This window comes from Coenobita brevimanus, chromosome 68 (assembly GCF_032717465.1).
Source record: "Coenobita brevimanus isolate Jiangsu-jjx chromosome 68, ASM3271746v2, whole genome shotgun sequence".
NCBI lineage: Eukaryota > Metazoa > Arthropoda > Malacostraca > Decapoda > Coenobitidae > Coenobita > Coenobita brevimanus.
In genome coordinates, this window is record NC_137021.1 from 32,135,432 (window position 1) to 32,155,099 (window position 19,668).

Below are 19,668 nucleotides of genomic sequence, written 5' to 3' on the forward strand. Positions count from 1 at the left end.
ACTCAACTGAGTGGATATGGAATCAAATACACTGGGTTCCGAAGAAGCATTGGGGGAACGATAAACTATACAGATATATTTGGTAATGTTTTGGAAATTTAATTTATATAATGAGTAATCAAAACTGGATGAAGTGAAGTTTAAAATAGTATCAACTGCATATTGGGATTTGATATAACAACAGGTGCCGCCCTTGTTTCGAAAGTTTGTAAGGAGATGGTAACCGGGAAAACAAAATGGAGATATATCGGTAGAGGGTGAGATTTGTGGTTCTGTGAGGAAAAGGGCCAAAGGGGATATGGACTGAAGGAAAAAATGAACTGAGTTTAAATTTGTGGTAAGGCCGCGGATGTTGGTAAAGAATAAGGCCGCACCGTCACCTCTTCGCCGACGAGCATTCCCGGAAATAGCAACAGTCGCTGCTGGCACAGTCGCTTGATAGCGACCGGGAGGACCCTGTGCCTCCAGCCCTACCCTGCCGGTGGTGGCAATCCGAGATACCACCTAATTTGATTGTGAGATTGCAGCGGCCATTACTAAAGATGTGAATAGAAGGTGTGATATGTTATGCGCATGTAGTGTGGTGTAGACAGTAGAAGGTATAGGTATCATGAGAGCATGCTGGCCTACTCTCTGTGTAAATGAATGCACTGAAAATGTTCAGAAAAGGGAGATGGTCAGGATCAAGTCCTGAGGGCTGGTGAAACGGGAGCTCCAGCTCTCCCTGTCACCAGCTTGCCATCAACCTCGGGAGTACTGCCCTGTTCGACTGGTGCTACAGACTTCTCACAATTAATAACTGACTGTCAGATAATACAGTACACAGACGACACTCAGTTTATCCACACTGGCAGCATTGACGACATAAGTGAATTAGTTCATAGATGTGAGTCCACCTTATCTCGTGCTAAAGAATACTTTCACACTAATGGTTTAATGTTAAACACCAATAAAACCCAGTGTGTGTTTATAGGTATGAGTGGACTGTTGTCACAGATCACACGAGACACATGCAGATTGATGGTACCCAAATCTTTCCCAGCAGTTCCTTTAAAACTTAGGTGTGTACTTCGACAATACTAAGACATTCCACAAATACTGACGAAATGAGTAAAAAGGGTTTTAATACTCTAATGTACATTAATCACATAAAGGATAATTTTAAGAAGACCACAAGAATAACTGTAGTACAGTCACTAGTATTAAGTATTATCAATTATGACTTAATGATATGGGGTGCGACTAACTTAACACAACTAGAACGGGTACAAAAACTTCAAAACTTCGCCGCTAAAGTAGCAGTAGGCGGTATCGCTAAATACGATCATGTTACACCCTGTACATAAGAACTAGGATGGCTAAAACTTCATCAAATATATAAGTATGCTTTAGGAATAGCAGTTTACAACATAATAAACAAAACAGCTCCGAACTGGCAATTCTCGCTCCCTAAAGTACATGAAGTCAGTGCTGCCAATACAAGACAACAACAACATATGTACGTCCCCAAAACAAACACTAGCATCGGAGCAAAGTCACTTAAAGTGGCTGGACCTAAATTCTGGAACAGTCTCCCATCCAATGTTTCCAGTACCCACACAATATATTCCTTTAGAAAACAGCAGGAAATTTTTCTTTTAAACACTCAGTTTAAACAGTAACATTTCTACTAATACTGTTCCCTGCTATGACAACACGTTCGTTACAGTATATTGTTACGGAACAGAGAAAGATAACGTACACTTTAAGTAAGAATACGAAGAGTCACTACTGTCCCGTAAAGTTCCAGGTTCAAAACAAAAGAGTTAGGTAAAATTACAAGTTAAAGTTTAATGCTTAAACTAACAACAAAACATTCAGAACTCATAAGGATAATGTAATGGCAAATAAACAGGTTAAATATATGGTTAACTGCAATAGCCTCTATTAACACGAAATTAGCAAGAGTAAATTTATCTAAGTCAGCCCTGATAAAATGAAAACACTGGGTAATGCTCAGTTAATGCAAGATAAATTATTACAGATACGAAATATTATTAAAAATGATGGACATAAAGATCCCTACATGAATTACAAAAACTTCACTAGGCCCACAAACCAAACTTATGCTATACAGTACAAGAAAAAATGCAACAACAGTTATACTCAAATTACACACAGCTGCTAGATGTTTGGAGATTTCTTGAGCACTCACAATAATAATATCTGTACAGGGGAGGACAGAGATGTGAACAAAATGAGGAGCAGATCTAAGTGGCAATGATGCAGAGACTGAGCTCATTATATAGGGGCCGGCAGAGCTTGATACAACTTGTAAGAAGGACGCACAAATGAAGCCATGGGGACATAGAGTTGACAATCCCGCTCTGGACAACAGAAAGGACGACTTACTCTACTATAATGGTAGAAGGGGGGAACTGAGGCAGAACACGCTCGTGATCAAACATGCAGCATACTGTGCGTTAAAATTACACAAAGGATGATGAAATCATAGGCTATGTAACACCTCCCCACAAAGAAAAAGAAATTTACAAAGGAAATTTCTTATTACTCTAAAACAATCTGTCTAAAGTCTAGATAAGCAATCTGCAATAACATTTTCTTTCCCCTTGACATGTTGTATGTCTAATAGATACTCCTGAAGAAGTAGACTCCATCTTGTCAATCTCTGATTTTTATCTTTAAACTTACTAAGGAATTTCAGTGGGTTGTGATCGGTATAAATGACTATGGGGTCAAAACCAGAACACAAATAAAATGAAAAATGCTGTAAACCCAAAATCAAGGCCAAAAGCTCTTTCTCAATAGTTGAGTAGTTCTTTTGAGGTGGAGTGAACTTCTTACTGTAATAAGATACAGGGTGTTCAATACCCTGATCATCCCCTTGCAGCAAAACAGCCCCAGCTCCTGTATCACTTGCATCAACAGCCATCTTAAAAGGCTTAGCAAAATTTGGAGTTGTGAGCACTGGCTGACTTAATAGAATAGCTTTAAGTTTGTTGAAAGAGGATTCACAGTTATCGGTCCAGACAAATTCAACTCCCTTTTTCAGTAGGTCTGTAAGTGGTGATACAAGAATAGAAAAGTTAAGAACAAATCTCCTGTAATAACCTACCATTCCCAAAAATCTTTGTAGCTCTTTCCTACTTTTAGGTCTGGGAAGATCACTTATAACCTGAACCTTAGCTCCTGGTGGTGCAACATGTCCATCACCAATTACATACCCAAGGTACTGAACTTTAGCTTGACCAAACTCACACTTTGATAAATTAGCTACAAGATTAGCATGAACTAAACGGTCAAGAAATTTACTGACATGGCATAGGTGATCTTTCCAGTTGTCACTGAAGATTAATACATCATCAATATAAACAACACACCCTGCCAAACCCTCTGTTACAACATTCATGAGCTTCTGAAATGTGGCTGGTGCATTCTTCATACCATACGGCATTACAGAACATGCAAAAGCCTTTCCTAGTGTTACAAAACATGAGATCTCCCTAGCACGTTCAGTCATAGGTACTTGCCAGTATCCCTTTAACAAATCAAACTTACTTATGTACCTAGCCTTTCCGATCTTGTCTATGCAATCTTCCACACGAGGGAGAGGGTAAGTGTCTGTTTTGGTTATCTGATTAACACGTCTGTAGTCGATGTAAGCCGCTGTGACCCACCTGGCTTAGGGACCAGAGTGACAGGAGAACTCCACTCGCTCTGACAGGGCTCAATCATCTTGTGGTCCAACAGGTAGCCAAGCTCCTGCTGGATAAGAGGAACTTTCACTGGGTTCACACGGTAAGGAGGCAATTTAATTGGCTTTGTGTCTCCAACATCGACATCATGCATCAACACAGTGGTTCTTCCTGGAGTGGCACGGAACACTTGTGGGTACTCCTGCAGTAATGCCGAAAACTCCTGCCTTTCCTCGGGAGGTAGATGAGAAAGCTTAGTCTGGAGATCATTCATGATATCAGGATTCTTCCCCAAACTATCACTCAGGCTCATACTGCATGGGAGAGCTTCACTTGCAGACTTGGGTGGAACAGCTACAGTGCAGACTGGGTTATTTTCGTCCCGCCTGTGATATAACTTTAGCATGTTGATGTGACATAGTTGCTTGTTCTTTCTACGATCTGGTGTGGCGATGACATAGTTGACATCACTGAGTTTCTTCTCCACGAAATAAGGGCCACTAAACTTGGCTTGAAGAGGTTGCCCATGAACTGGTAGCAGAATCAAAACCTGATCTCCTGGCTGAAAGTGGCATAACCTGGACTTATTATCATACCAAGTCTTCATCTTCTCCTGAGCAGCTCCTAAATTCTCTCTCGCCAGCTGTAAAGCAGTGGACAGCCGTTCTTTGAACTTCATCACATACTCCAGCAGGTTGACGTCATCTTCCTCCGACAGCCAGCATTCCTTGAGTAACTTAAGGGGTCCTCTTACTTCATGGCCAAACAGTAGTTCAAAAGGTGAGAAGCCCAGTGATTCATTTGGAGATTCTCTTGCAGCAAACACAACGAATGGAAGACCTTTATCCCAGTCTTTTTGATGTTCCAAACAGTATTTCTTGAGCATCGATTTGAGTGTTTGATGATATCTCTCCAACGCTCCTTGGGTCTGGGGATGGTAAGCTGAAGACGTGATCTGGGTGATGCCCAACTCTTTCAGAGACTGCTTGAAAACGTTTGACATGAAATTACTTCCCCGGTCTGACTGTACCTCCTTGGGCAAACCAAACTTTGTGAAGAACCCTAGCATTTCCTTAACCACGTTCTTTGCTGAGATGTTTCTAAGTGGAATGGCTTCAGGATAACGAGTAGCCATATCAATCATGGTCAACACATAAGAAAATCCTGAAGAAGTCTTAGGAAGAGGGCCCACAATATCCACCAACACACGGGTGAAAGGCGCCTCAAAAGGAGGAATGGGAACTAGAGGTGCAACCTTTTCGGTCTGATTACACTTCCCCACAACTTGACAGGTGTGACAAGACTTACAATACCAGGAAACATCCCTGAAGATACCTGGCCAGTAGAAGTGTTTCAAAATGCGTGCCACAGTCTTCCTCACTCCAAGGTGTCCTGCCAAACTGGTATCATGAGCCACTCGAATGATATCCTGCCTACAAACAAGAGGGATGACAACTTGATGTACAACCTCCCATTCACAGTCGGCTGATGCTGTTGGGGGTCTCCACTTCCTCATAAGTACTCCTGACTTTACATAATAACAAGTAGAAGCACCGGCTGACTCTTCTTCACTGTAAGCAGAGTTAGCTAGACCTTTCAACTCAGGGTCAGCAACCTGCAACTCAACCAACTCTTGACGAGACAAATTATCAACACTACGGGGTACTGCCTCATCTGGTGAGTGGTCCAAATTAGCAAGAAAAGTGTCAGCTAGGATAACATCATCATCATCATTATCCTCTAAATCACTAGTAACTTTAGACTTAGCCCTAGTGACAGCACATGCAGGGAACACATCAGGGACATCACAATCCTGGGACACAGCCACTGGCTCACTAGATAACTGTGGAGCTGGACACACTTGACTTCCACCAATATCATTTCCAAGTAAGAAAGTTACACCTGACACTGGGAGTGTCTCAACCAACCCAACCATAACGGAACCATTAACAAAACCAGACTCTAAATTCACTCTGCACAGAGGGACAGAGAAGTAATTATTCCCTACACCTTGTAAGATTACAGTTTCATCAGAGGAATTAACATTAGAGCCTAGAACACTGGTCAGCATAAGGGATTGGCAAGCACCTGTATCACGATATATTTTAACTGATTTCCTGTCATTACTGTCCAGAGGACTGACAAAACCATCAGACAGGAAATTAGCACATGAACTCTTGAGAGTGTCACCCACGTTACTGCTCAAAAGAGGAGCTCCATCATGAGAATTTAAGTTACCCCTCAAAGCAGGTTCAGTTAACTCAGTTAAAGAATTCTGGGAACTCTCAAGAGTGGACACTAGACCAATTGACTGAATATTTAAAGACTCCTTTTTGTTCACATCACGCTGTCTCCTGAAACATCTCTCCGTAGTATGACCAAGCTTACTACAATAAGTACATTTACTTTTCTGAAATCTAGAGGTGAAGCTGGTATTTACTTCCTGAGAAACATCATCCTTATTCTCTTTCCTGTTACCTGTACTCTGAGTAGAGGCAACGTACTTACTCTCAGCTTTCCCTTTTTCTCTAGAATATCTCTTGTGAGTGAGAACATACTCATCAGCTAAAACTGCAGCATCAGACAAATTATCTATTCTTTTCTCATCAAGATATAGGCTTACATCTTTATAAATACACCTTTTGAAGTCCGCCAGCAAAATCATCTGCTTAAATTTGTCAAAATCAGAATCCACATTCTTAGAATTTAACCACTGCTCTAACAAATCTTCTTTGATTTTTGCATACTCAACATGGGATTGCTTATCTTGCTTGTAAGTTGTCCTAAATTTTACTCTATAAGCTTCAGGAACAAGCTCATAGGCCTTAAGAATCAAGCTCTTAACTACATCATAATTATCAGACTGATCCTGAGGCAAAGATGCATAAGTTACTTGAGCTTTACCGGTGAGAACAGTTTGAAGGAGTACTGGCCAATACTCCTTAGGCCAATTAAAACCTGTAGCTACCCTCTCAAACAACTGAAAATACTTTGTTAAATCAGATTCATTAAAAGGAGGGACAAGTTTAACATTTTTAGCCACATCAAAATCATCAGAGCTAGATGATCCAGTTCCACCTTGTTTCATGCGATACTCATGGTCCGCCTGAATCCTAGCAATTTCAACTTGTGCCTCAGCCTCCTTAGCTTTTGCCTGAAATTCAGCCTCCTTAGCTTTTGCCTGAAATTCAGCCTCCTTAGCCTGCGCTTGAAATTCAGCTTCCTTCACACGAGCCTCCTGCAGGGCTAGCTGTAACTTAGCTAATTCAATCTGCGTTTGCTCATTTGGAGGAGTTACATTAAACAAACTTTCATTAATCATGTCAACAATTTGATCTTTAGAATGATGAGAGCGAACAGCAATTCCCAATTGTTGAGCAACAAGCTTAAGTTCATTCTTTGTTCTGTTTTCTATATCACACACTGTTTGCACATTTGACAAAAAATCTTTGGCTTCATCAAGTGTAGTGATAGTAGACATAATTAATAAGTAACAGTCACAAAATATCAAGCAATATCCTTATGATAATATCCTGAATATCCTGATATGAGGTCGCCAAATTTATGTTACGGAACAGAGAAAGATAACGTACACTTTAAGTGAGAATACGAAGAGTCACTACTGTCCCGTAAAGTTCCAGGTTCAAAACAAAAGAGTTAGGTAAAATTACAAGTTAAAGTTTAATGCTTAAACTAACAACAAAACATTCAGAACTCATAAGGATAATGTAATGGCAAATAAACAGGTTAAATATATGGTTAACTGCAATAGCCTCTATTAACACGAAATTAGCAAGAGTAAATTTATCTAAGTCAGCCCTGATAAAATGAAAACACTGGGTAATGCTCAGTTAATGCAAGATAAATTATTACAGATACAAAATATTATTAAAAATGATGGACATAAAGATCCCTACATGAATTACAAAAACTTCACTAGGCCCACAAACCAAACTTATGCTATACAGTACAAGAAAAAATGCAACAGTTATACTCAAATTACACACAGCTACTAGATGTTTGGAGATTTCTTGAGCACTCACAATAATAATATCTGTACAGGGGAGGACAGAGATGTGAACAAAATGAGGAGCAGATCTAAGTGGCAATGATGCAGAGACTGAGCTCATTATATAGGGGCCGGCAGAGCTTGATACAACTTGTAAGAAGGACGCGCAAATGAAGCCATGGGGACATAGAGTTGACAATCCCGCTCTGGACAACAGAAAGGACGACTTACTCTACTATAACGGTAGAAGGGGGGAACTGAGGCAGAACACGCTCGTGATCAAACATGCAGCATACTGTGCGTTAAAATTACACAAAGGATGATGAAATCATAGGCTATGTAACAATATATATACAGTAAGCCCCCTCGTTTGGCGAATTTCAACTTGGCGAAACTCACTTTTGGCGGTAGGGTGGCCACGGACCACCGAATGCGCGCTTGGCGATTTGAATTCAAACTTGGCGGTCCCCTGGCGGCCGCACGTTGAACAATATCAAGAAAAATTGAAAATTTCAAAGCAGGCAAAAATAACAAAGTTTTTCTTAGAGAATCTGGACAGACAACGCAATATCCAAGACGTCATTGCCACCATTCCCGTAGACGATGATAACTGTGAAATCATTGATAACCCCCCCCCCCACTCGATGTGCCACTAGAACAGCCCCAAAAGCAGCCACAAGAACAGCCACAAGAACAGCCGCAACCTCCCCAGCCATCCCAACCTCCCCAGCCACCCCAACCTCCCCAACCTCCCCAGCCAAGCTTCGCTGCCCTCTTTAAGATGGATGCTGACTTTTCTGGCTTCGATGAAGTGGATGATCAAGCGAGACAAATGGTTGCTAAGGGGGTTATGGGGGAGGAGGGGGAGAGTGATGAGGAAAGTGGTGGTAGCAATTAAGCTGCCCCCACTGCCACTCCGACGTCCCCAGCCAAGCAAGCCTATCTTCACTCTATTTACGGTTAGTTACAACCTTTATATCATGTCTTATTAGCTTTATTTATTGTTTATTGGTTTGTTTTCTACATGTGTATTAATATGTGAAGGCAAAAGATTTTATTTCAGCTCGAAAGATGGTGTTTTAGGGGTCAAAAGGGGGACTTTGGCAATGACCAAAGACTGATTGAGGCACTTTATAGGCAATTTATATGGTAAAAAGAACTCGTGTTTGGCGAAAATCGAATTTGGCGGTAGTTTCGCCAGACTAATTGGATCGCCAAACGCGGGGGCTTACTGTATATATATATATATATATATATATATATATATATATATATATATATATATATATATATATACATATATATATATATATATATATATATATATATATATATATATATATATAAGTTATTATATGCCCTCTATGAAGTGAATAACCATTGTAATAATGGAAATATAATTCTGATTCTGATTCCGATTCTGATTCCTTCTTTATTCACTTTACAGCTACTTAGTTTCTGTTGATGATTATGACATGTAATTGTGAGTACCTGTCGGTGTTATAAACAATATTTCCAAACTATAATTTTATATAGGAGGGCAGGGTTACTGGAAATGATTATCGAAGTTTTGTTACGGATGGTGAAATGAATCCCACAGGCTGGTGTTCGAACACATTACCCAGAGGACCTAAGCCTTCGCACAGCATTCGTGTGCTTCATTCTGCTGTAGGTGCTATTCATCTCTTAAATCATAACCACTGCTTTTAAGGTTGCCTTCTATCACTGTATATATTTCCTGGTCCTGTATTGGTGTGGTAACACCAGGGCGACCTGAGCGATGACCGCTCTCTGTCATCTTCCTCCAGAAATCGCCTAATTCAACTTTCTTCGGTTCTGCCTACATTACTTGTTTACACTATCTATTCAGGATTGTTTCCCCCTAAAAAAAAAAAAAAAAATGAAAAAGAAAAGTGTATCATGTCCTTTATCATCTCCATAGTATCTGGGTGTGTATTGCTTGCCCTCTCCACCTCCATACGAAAGTATAATATTATAATAACTCTACTTGACTTTTCGTGATAAGAGGAAAGATGGAACGGGCAGATCATCAGCTGACCGAATATAGATCACATCGGGGTTCATTTGTACTGTCATCCCATCAGCAGCAGATATGAAGCTTGAGGAGATCAGGCTTGCCGATCACGAATATAGAATTGTACTAGAGCTCTCATAATGTTTCACTTGTTACACTGTATTAATATTCGGACAAAACAGCGACACTACTTTTGTCTTTGTGCATTTAGTACTACATGTTTCTCATTATGTAAGACTGAATTCACATATGTAATGTAAATATTATATATTATCCAGAGTATGTTTGTAAACCCAGTATAAATTCATGCAATATGTAAATGATAAGATTACCTGGAATCACAGGAAACTATTCAGTATCTAAATCTGTTAGACTGGTGGATTACCTGTCTAGTTTTACTGATTTCATGCCTTGTTTATGATTACCACCTAACGCAGGAAGATGTGTCCAAGGGTAGAAAACATTTAGCTTGTCACTAAGTGTACAGCCACATGATGGTAGCACTACAGTGCATCAAGTAAGTGGATGATGTTTTTTTTTTTTTTTTAATGTATTTATTTTTTTTATTTTTTTGGTTTTACGCCAGGTATCCCCGAAGGGCTAAGGCGTTGCCCCTGGGTAGGGGACTTTTGGACTGGAGCGTGTAGCTTTTTATGACCGGATGCCCTTCCTGATGTCTACCAATGACCCTTGGGTGGATTCGATCCTCCGACCCTTCGGTCAGAACGGAGCGCTCTAACCCACTGAGGCACGGTTGCTACAAGTGGACGATATATTGTGATAAGAAAAAAAATATCCATTTCTATTTAGATTGCAGCTTCTTTGCAAATATCATGATCACGACGGAGTATTTCGAATATAATTTGTAATATACGTAAAGCTTCTGAAAACTTAATATTTTTGGATCACTTTGAAAAAGTATTGGGAGTCAAATCCCTCACAACCTGTTTCATTTTTCGTTCTCTGGTTTGTTTTATTCCAGTTACCGCCAAATAATATCATTCACTTTGGGAGAAACCCCTTCATTGTGGTCGGAGAGAACAACCGAATAAAATTTTATGGTTATAGTCCTCACTGAATACCTTAATGTACAGCGTAAACAAAAAGTTTCTGCCATTTTCATCATGGAAACAGCGTGACTGATAGGACGAAGCCTTCCGAACATAAAGTGTACAAACCTAGATTATGTTGGTTGTATGGGAGAGTTGCCAGTTATCAGTTAACCACAGGCTTTAATTCTTGTGCCACAGTGTCCATCTTTGGTAGAGTTTCGGCTAATTTACTGAAGGACGATGATAATGCCTCGTTATACATGTGGTCTCTGTGCAGACTGTGAAACTCATGGGTGCACTTGACATTGTTTCGAATGACACCTCAGAAAAACTTCCAAAAGATTCATTAACGTTGAAAGGAAATACTACTACTGTACAGTAGTTCGCAGTGTCATTGGCATTTGATATGACATATTACTTCACCTCTGAGTGCTTCAAAATGAATGAATATTCAATAATTCTTAACTGTATACTGCGTATGAGGATTAGACAATATGTTTTGTTCATATAAACACAGGGAGGTTATACTACTTCTTAGTATCCCACATGTCGGGAGGAATGGAGCATGAATCACCGAGCTTACAGATACCACTAGTGGTTTAGCATATGGTATATAAAAAATCACCTTTGTTTGTTGTATACTGTGAGAGTAGGTGGTTGTGATGATTATAAGGTGAACGGAAACAGAAAGAAAGGTGTAGACCATGGTTGGAGACACCAACCCTATCAAACCTGGCGTCCATATCATGCCGTGTACATGTTGGGTGATTCGTCAAGGTCTTTCATAAATGTCAGGGTGAACTCTTGAGGTTATTTAAAGAAATTTTTACTCTATGAGTAAGCTCCGATAACACCGTTGTTTTCACCTAATGGCAATGCAAACATCTGTTGGAAAGGGAAGAGAAACAGCCGCGGATTTCATATCATAGTTTTTTTTTTTTTTTTTATGACAATAAATTACAAATGCCCAAAGTGTTCCCCACGTACTTCGAACACACAGTTCATTTTGCGTGTGGACCTCAGTTTCATAAACAATGCTCTTTAGATGGCCACACATGAAGTAATCAAGAGGATTGAGATCAGGTTAACGAGCATGCCAAGGAACAGTGCTGCTGCACCCTATCCACCTGTTAGGGTACACGTCATCTAGGTAGTTGACAGTCTGACGGGCGAAATGTGCTGGAGCTTCATCATGCATGAACCACATAGTCAACAAGTCCTGAGTAGAATATCTTCAAGAAGCATTGGCAAATTTTCATGCAGAAACATTCTGTATGCATCTCCAGTTAACCGCTGTGGTAACTGAAATTTGCCGATGACATTATCACCCAAAATAACTCATCCGACAGCCATTAGGCATTGGCATGGTACGTTTAGGCAGTAAAGATGAACATCAGTCGTAATTTATTGTAATTTGGAAGAAAATAAGTTTGTGATGTGAACTCCACGGTTTTTGCACTTCCCTTGCCAAGAGATATGTTTGCATAGCCATTATGATAAAACGACAGTGTTATCGAAGTTTGCTTATAATGATGTCTCAAAATAAGCACAACAATTCACCCTGACATTTATGAAAGACCTTGATGAATCATCACATATACAGAGTCATCGGGTCTACGGAGTTGGAGGTCGATGCTTGTCTGGGAGTCTGTACTTGGTTGATAACCTTTCTCTTAGTGTTTCATCCATTGTAGCCTACTTCTCATCTCAGTTTGCTGGTTAATACTCATAAGCTGAGAGACGATTGGTATGATCCTCCCATAGACATTTCTATTGGATATGTTTCTTCACTAAGAAAAGTGACGGATATACCCTAAATGTAAAGCAGGTGACGTGGAATAAGCATGAAATTTTGTCCATGACTGTGCGTGCTGACCTGAGAGGTGAAGTGGAAATGAAGTGTGTGCCAGGAGTCCATGTGAAGCGTGGTGTTGACTTGCACCCTCAACGCTCCTCGTGCCCCCTCCACAATCACCTCTGGCCGTCCTTCCACTACTTGCACCGCCACCATAGGGGATGGGGTGAGTGGGGGAGAGGGTGATAGGGGCCCGGAGTAAAGGACGAGGGCGTATGGACGTCGAAGCAGCAGACGGAGGGAAAGGGTGAAGGGGAGGCACGGGGCAGGGGGAGGCACCCACGTCCACCCAGACCCGTTGAGGCTTCGGCTTAGAATTTTACAACGAGGACCTGAAGAACCACCTGGGCAAATGCACCTGGAAAGAGAATTATTATTATTATTATTATTATCATTATTATTACTACTACTACTAATGATAGGTGGGGGCGCTCACCATCCACTCACTCGAGGTAGTGCAGCTCTCGCATGCCTGCCGTCTTCTCATCCTTCCTTCTTTCCTTCCTTCCTCCTTTGTCTTTCTTTCCTTCATTCTTTCCTCTTCCTTCTGTCTGTGGCTCATGGGGCAACACAGGATTGGATGATAATTACAATAACCACTACTATTGCTGCTGCTACTACTACTACTACTGCTACTACTAGTACTACTAGTGTCGTTACCTCTGCCAACGAAAGATGAAGAAAATTATGTATTCATCCCTGTTTGTCAATTTGTCCATATGATATCTCAAAAAGCTATCGATGGATTTCAACGAATGTTTGTGGATATGTGGGGCATGGGACAAGGAAATGCTGATTACCAGCCGCAGTAGCGAACCTGGTATTGTTTTCAGTTTGTCTGTCTGTGTGTCTGTGTGTGTTTCTGTTCGTACGATAACTTTGAAACCACCGAAGATATCACCACAAAAGTTTACAGGTGTGAAGTAGGAAAAGAATAGATCACGAGTTCGAAGTTGGTGAAAGTAGGTCAAGGTCTTTGTGTCTGTTAGCACGATAACTTCCCAACTTCTTAAGATATCATCACAAAATTTTACAGGTGTGTAGTAGGGATGGAAATCTTGTATGAGTTCGAAATTGGCGAAAGTAGTTCAAGGCCAAGGTCATATTCCGAGCAGCGCAGGATATGTATTGGCTCGCGGCTGGTGTGATTCCCCCTTTAGGGGGCCTCCAGATAAATTTTGATGGTGATCAGAGGTGTCTGGTACAGTTGTTGGCGACGGTATGCGCTCTGTGGGCGCTGTTTCTCTGGTTGTTGTTGTTGTTGCTGCTGCTGTTGTTGTTTTTGTTATCACAACACCATCATCATTATCTCATAATAAAAATAACTAGAAGCATTGTTTGTTGCTGGAGCAACAATTAGGTCTTCCCTCAAGAACAAAGTTGTTGAATCGTTGTGAGTTGGATTTACTAAGCTGAAGTTCATTTTATGATGACTGCTGAAGCATAAGAGAATTAAGCAAGGCAACTTTTCTTCAACAAAACGTTTTAGGGACCGTAGCTCCTTAACATAATGGGCCTGCCCCTTTTTCTTGATATCAAATGAAAGATCTCATAAAACAGCACAACTTTTGTTCAGTATGTTATAACAAAATGTTTACACGTTAATAGATATAAACATTACCTGTCGAAAAAAAAAAAAAAAGTTTCTACCCCTCTATATTTCAGTTTCAAGCGAGCTTTTGTGTGTGTGTGTGTGTGTGTGTGTGCAGCACATCCGGTCAAACAGTAATATATGCAGTTCAAGTACGATGTCTAGACAACCCAAATCTAGAATCTCGTTGCAATAGCTTTTTTTCGTTTCTGAGTTTTTGCATGCACAAAATGACGTAATTTTCTTTTCGAATAATGATGTTTAATCGACGCCGGGATTAGATTATTGAAAAATGAATACTGCGTTGGAAGCGTCAACTAGCGGTACATTTTTCCAGAGAATATGAACGAAATTGAAAATCAAACGTCTAAGCTATTAACGTTTGAAATAATAATAATAATAATAATAATAATAATAATAATAATAATAAGGAAGAGCAGAATAACAAGGTCTTCCGCTGGAGACGGAAGATCTTTATTATTATTATTATTATTATTATTATTATTTGGTGGTCGGTGGGGGCGTTCACCATCCACTCACTCGATGTAGTGCTGCTGTGGGTGTCTCCCCTTTCCTCTCCTCCTTCCTTCCTCGTTTGTCTTTTTATTCCTTCATTCTTTCCTCTTCCCTTTGCCTACGGGTGACTTTACACTCCCTCTTCTGTCTTTCTTTCCTTCATTCTTTCCTCTTCCTACTGCCTATGGGTGATTCTACACTGGGTGACAAGCCAAATGGTTTCCTGTACACCAGGAAACCATTTACAATGCTGGGTGGTAACCATATAACCAAATTTTGGCGCCTGGTGGTTTAGTGGGTAATTACAGCGCTCCAATCGGATTGAGCCTGTGTAGGTTTACATCCAAAGGGTGGTTCGGGTTTATTGCACATTTTATGCCACTCAGGGATGAGTGGCGTTGGTCACTCTCGAATCGGTTGAAAGGCGGCCTGCAGTCCTAATGGACTGAGGCAGGGAACAGTTTAAGGATTTGAATTTCATAAAAGGCAAACTTTTCTGATCTACCAGATGACCCCCCGACATGTCATAAAAGTACCCCCGCTAATACCAATACACCAGTCCTGTATGAGACAGCCCTAGCATGCATTCAATATGGACGGTGGGTGTTAGCGCCGAAGTGGTGACATGTAGAGATGTAGGAGGACTACTGGGCCCCGAGGAGGACTAATGGACTTGGGAATAGGCACTGAAGCCTTTGCCCAGGGTCGGACACGTAAAAAAAAAAAAAAGAAGCCAGGATTATTATTATTATTATTATTGTTGTTGTTGTTGTTGTTGTTGTTATTAATCTTCTTATATTATTATAATATTTATTTTTATACTGTTTAACTTACCAATAGTCAACAAGATCTTCGCAGACTGCTGCAGAGTTTTCATAATGCCTGTGACCGTTGTGATGTGAGTTATGTACAGCAAATAAGAGTAAGGTGAGGGCTGTCAAGAGAGAAGCTGGCATCAAGTGTGATGTGACAGTGAACTGGGAGGAGAGTTTAAACACTGACAAATCTGACAGTTAATTCTTTTAACCCATCTGCGCCCAGCGTCCTGAATATAGGATGGAACTAGGCACTTTCAAAAGTTAATAAAAGTGGGAACCCCAGGGTACGGGCCTGTGAGCTTCACGACTTTGAGCCAATAGGGGAAGGGCAGTTCGCTTAGTGCTCTTCCAGCAACATCCCTAACACAGTAACCTTTGGCACTGGTGGGCTATGTACATGGGTACGGAAATAGGGAAGAAAAAGTAAATGTGGAACGACAATGAAAAGTAGAGTTGCACAGGGAGGAAAGTAGCTGGTACTATGAAGGCCTTCGTCTGAGAGTGACAGCTGCAATAGGACTAGATAAAATTATAATGCCGACATTACCACTTCGGTGTCAGACTGTGGTGTCATGTGAAAATGAAGAATATAGAGTTGTGCAGCAGAGATGGAGGAATATGCTTGGAGTGCAGAGAGAGGAGAGAATAATCAATATATAATGTGATTCGTGAAAGATGCGGATTAACCTGCCCCATCCCCACCACTTTTCAACCAATGACCCCCCAATCCCAACCATTTTTGGAATTTTTTTTTTTTTGGCTCAAACCTCCGCTTTTGGTGAGAAACATCGAAAATTCATAGAGAAATCGCTCACCTGAGGTTTAAAATACTTGATACAGGTAGGAGTACCTCCTTACCTTACTGGGTTTTCTAACAGGCTGGCACAAAGAAAACGAGTTCTATGGGAGGATAACTACTTTACACCACTCATAAACGGTATTTATTTATTTACTTGGTACGAATTTATATTATGTAGTACAAGAGTATATTGATTTTCAAGCAGTAATATAGGCATTATAAGCATTGTTTCACTCACTAACTCATCACCATACCTGACCTTTTTTTGCCACATTACCTGATCATCATTTCTGACTGTTTCTTCTTCTAATGCTATGTAAAGTTTGTCCTCCACATTGTCATTGATTGAGGAATCACTCTGGCCCTAAATTTCGTACCGTGGCATGACATGGCTTTACTGGCCAGGTCACTGATAACAGGTGAATTGCTGAGACAATGGCATGCAGGGGGGGGGGAGGAGGTCATGCTGGGTAAGGCATTGTCCCTGCCTGGCATCTTGTAGAGGAAGGTGTCATGTGTATATGTACCAAAAATCACTCACAAAAAAAATTGAAAATTGTGCAAATTAGGGACCTTGCAATTGATTCGCGTTTATGTACATCGATGGGATTGGCAGTGACAAAACGTGTGGACGTTAAAGAACGTCGACGGGACACCGCGGGTTAAGGAAGTCTATTGATGATGGAGCTACAGTAAGTGTGCTAGGATAGCCTATGCGTGATCATATGGAAAGACTGGATATAATCATGGTGATGAAAGCAATGTAAGTTAGTAAGTTTTAAGGTGAGAGGAGGCTAACTGACATGGGATTGACCTAGAAAAATGAATATTGTACGAAGGCTGAACATCACTTTCATTAACCCTTTAAACGCGGATCGTTGTGTTTGTGACGCTCGGCGAAAAGGACATAATGGCGGATCGTCACGTTTGCGATTCTAGTAAATTTTGAATAACCGCGGGCAAGCAGGCTCCAGCTGGTATTGTCTATCAGTACCACCACCCTTTAGCTACAATTAGCATACTTTATCTTTGTACTACTGACCTCCGTTGTTGCCAAGTATCGCGTTTTTCCCCCGTCCCCCCCCCCAAGGCCCGGCCAGCCTGGTTGTGATACATGGCAGCGCTCTGAGTGCTTAGACCTGTAAATCTGCGCTCTCCTCTCACAAGCAGTTTATGCTAATAGGAAACGCTTGTTTCCCCAGTTGTAACACTAGCTTTTTTTCACACGGTTTGCCCCTGTTAAGCGTCAGTTTACCGCAGGCTTTCAAAGTGACATTATGGCGAGTTCTAGCTCTTCCGAGTCAGTGCAAGCGGCCGACAGGAACGAGAATAAAGTGACGGGCATAAGGCAGAATAAAAAGCGCGCTGCGGTGATCTTTTGGAAAGTAATATGATTGAAAATAATGTAGTATACATGTTTTTAGCTGTGAAAATGGAAATGTTTGTTGAGTGATGGGAAGACCGCCGCTGCGCTGCATGTCGGCCGTACACTTCGTTGATTTTAGCCTTATTTTCAGTGCTTATTGTACTAATTCGGATTGCAAACTACCTTTACGTTGTAGTATAAAGTTTACTGTGACAGAATGAGGCTGTGGTAGAGGGGAAACCGGGTTGCTGGAGGTGTGAAAGTGAAGATTTGGTTACCCAACTTTGCAAGTCTCCACAAGTCCTTGGGTAGTCCACGAAGGCTCAACATCTGTCTCTGGAGAAAGCTGAATGTAAGTACTGCCATACCAAGTATAATGTTCTAGGGTTAATCTCTGATTTTTGGCTAATATTTTCCTATAGGTACTCAGACCGCGATACAACCCCGCCACTCGGGGGGGGGGGTCGATTGTTCACAGCCGCGTTTAAGGGGTTAACTAGACAGTCATCAGATTTTACTCGACCTGATAGATATTAAGAATCTTACATGCTTGGAAGGTTATGCCTGTAGTGTAGAGTTAGGATACCATGAGAATGACCGTAGTGTGTGTCACTAATTCGCGCGAGCGTATTTATATATATTCGTGACATTGTACTGTGATGAGAAAACCACGAACTCTAGTGGAATTCCCAGTGGGCATCATTCAATTCAACCATCCTCATATTCACTTCAATCGGGATGGTTTTCAGAACATTTGTCACTGTTTCACAAGTGACCATTCTTATCCACGACATTAGTGCTTTCACTGAGTGATTTATTGTGAGCCTATATCGTTCACCTTCTTTCCGTTGACCGTTGAAGTTAGACCACGCCTACTTCCTGCGAATACAGCCAGCTCGTACCTCCCTTCCGAGTTTGCAGTCAGTCAGCTCGGGATCGTTTTGTGCCCAGCGTAGAAGTGGGCTTGGAGCGAATAGCAGCATTGCTGTTCATCACAGGTGCCCAGACTTTCGTTTCGGCTCCCCTCAAGTGACCAGTGTTTCTGTTCGTTTATCTAGGTTTAAGATTAGTTAGCTTTTGAATGAGCGAGTGAGTGTATTCTCTTGTTAACTGAATTCATGAGTCTCATAGCAACCATGAAATTCCCCTTTTGAATTTATTTTGAGATTCATATAACGTATATTTATTTTATTGTAATCAATAAATTTACGGTTCTTTTCTTTGAGCTTAATGTAATTAGACTCCTGTTTTATTTCTCCTCAATAAGCTTATTTTAGTTGCCACTCCTAGTTTGCACAAACTCTTTACAATATTCATACTGGTACTTAGGCCACTTCTTTTGTATCAAACATAAATCCGTTGTGCCAGCCAGGAGTTAAGCACCGGCAAGAACCTGTTTATTATTATTAGCATTAGTTATTGATTGTCAGGGATGGAGTCAGTTTCTCGAGAGGCTAACAGTACTACAAACAGCACTCGTGAGTAATTAATCTCTGCTGTGTACTGTTAAGAAAGTTTATAAATTCTTCTCTTTAGAGAATCGGCAAAGTAAGCCGGCATAAAGTAAAACTTACTGCTAGATTTTCACAAGTTAGTTCCTTGTCTCTCTTTTCAAGTAATATCAAGCATTTTTAATTCTTAAATTCACATTCCCCCAGTGATATCTGGTGACCTCATTCCAGGATATTAACTCCTGGCTCTAAAGTTATTAACGAGATAATACTCACTCACTCACACCTAGGTATTTATCATTAATGTCTATAGGCACTATGTTACTGGTGGTTATTATTTCATTTCTTTTAACCCGCCGCGTGCTGGCTATTTTTAGCCCTCTGGGTCACCCCAGTGCCAGCCATTTTTCAACCTTTTTTTGGGGGGGCTAAAATGATAGATTTTAATGTGGAAACAACGAATTTCGCCATTAAAATGCTC

The 19,668-nt window shown here is 40.9% G+C and overlaps 1 protein-coding gene across 1 annotated transcript in view; it reads right to left on the reverse strand.

Annotated features, from left to right (window-relative positions):
* Nucleotides 1-11,875: 11,875 nt before the first annotated feature.
* The window catches only part of LOC145405880 (putative neural-cadherin 2), a 167,812-nt gene continuing 160,019 nt past the window's right edge, over nt 11,876-19,668 (reverse strand). The window contains exons 14-15 of the mRNA XM_080277137.1: nt 12,668-13,004; nt 11,876-12,010 (exon numbers count right to left, since the gene is read on the reverse strand). Of these exons, the coding sequence (XP_080133263.1) occupies nt 11,876-12,010; nt 12,668-13,004 (472 nt within the window). The remainder of the gene's footprint in view (nt 12,011-12,667; nt 13,005-19,668) is intronic.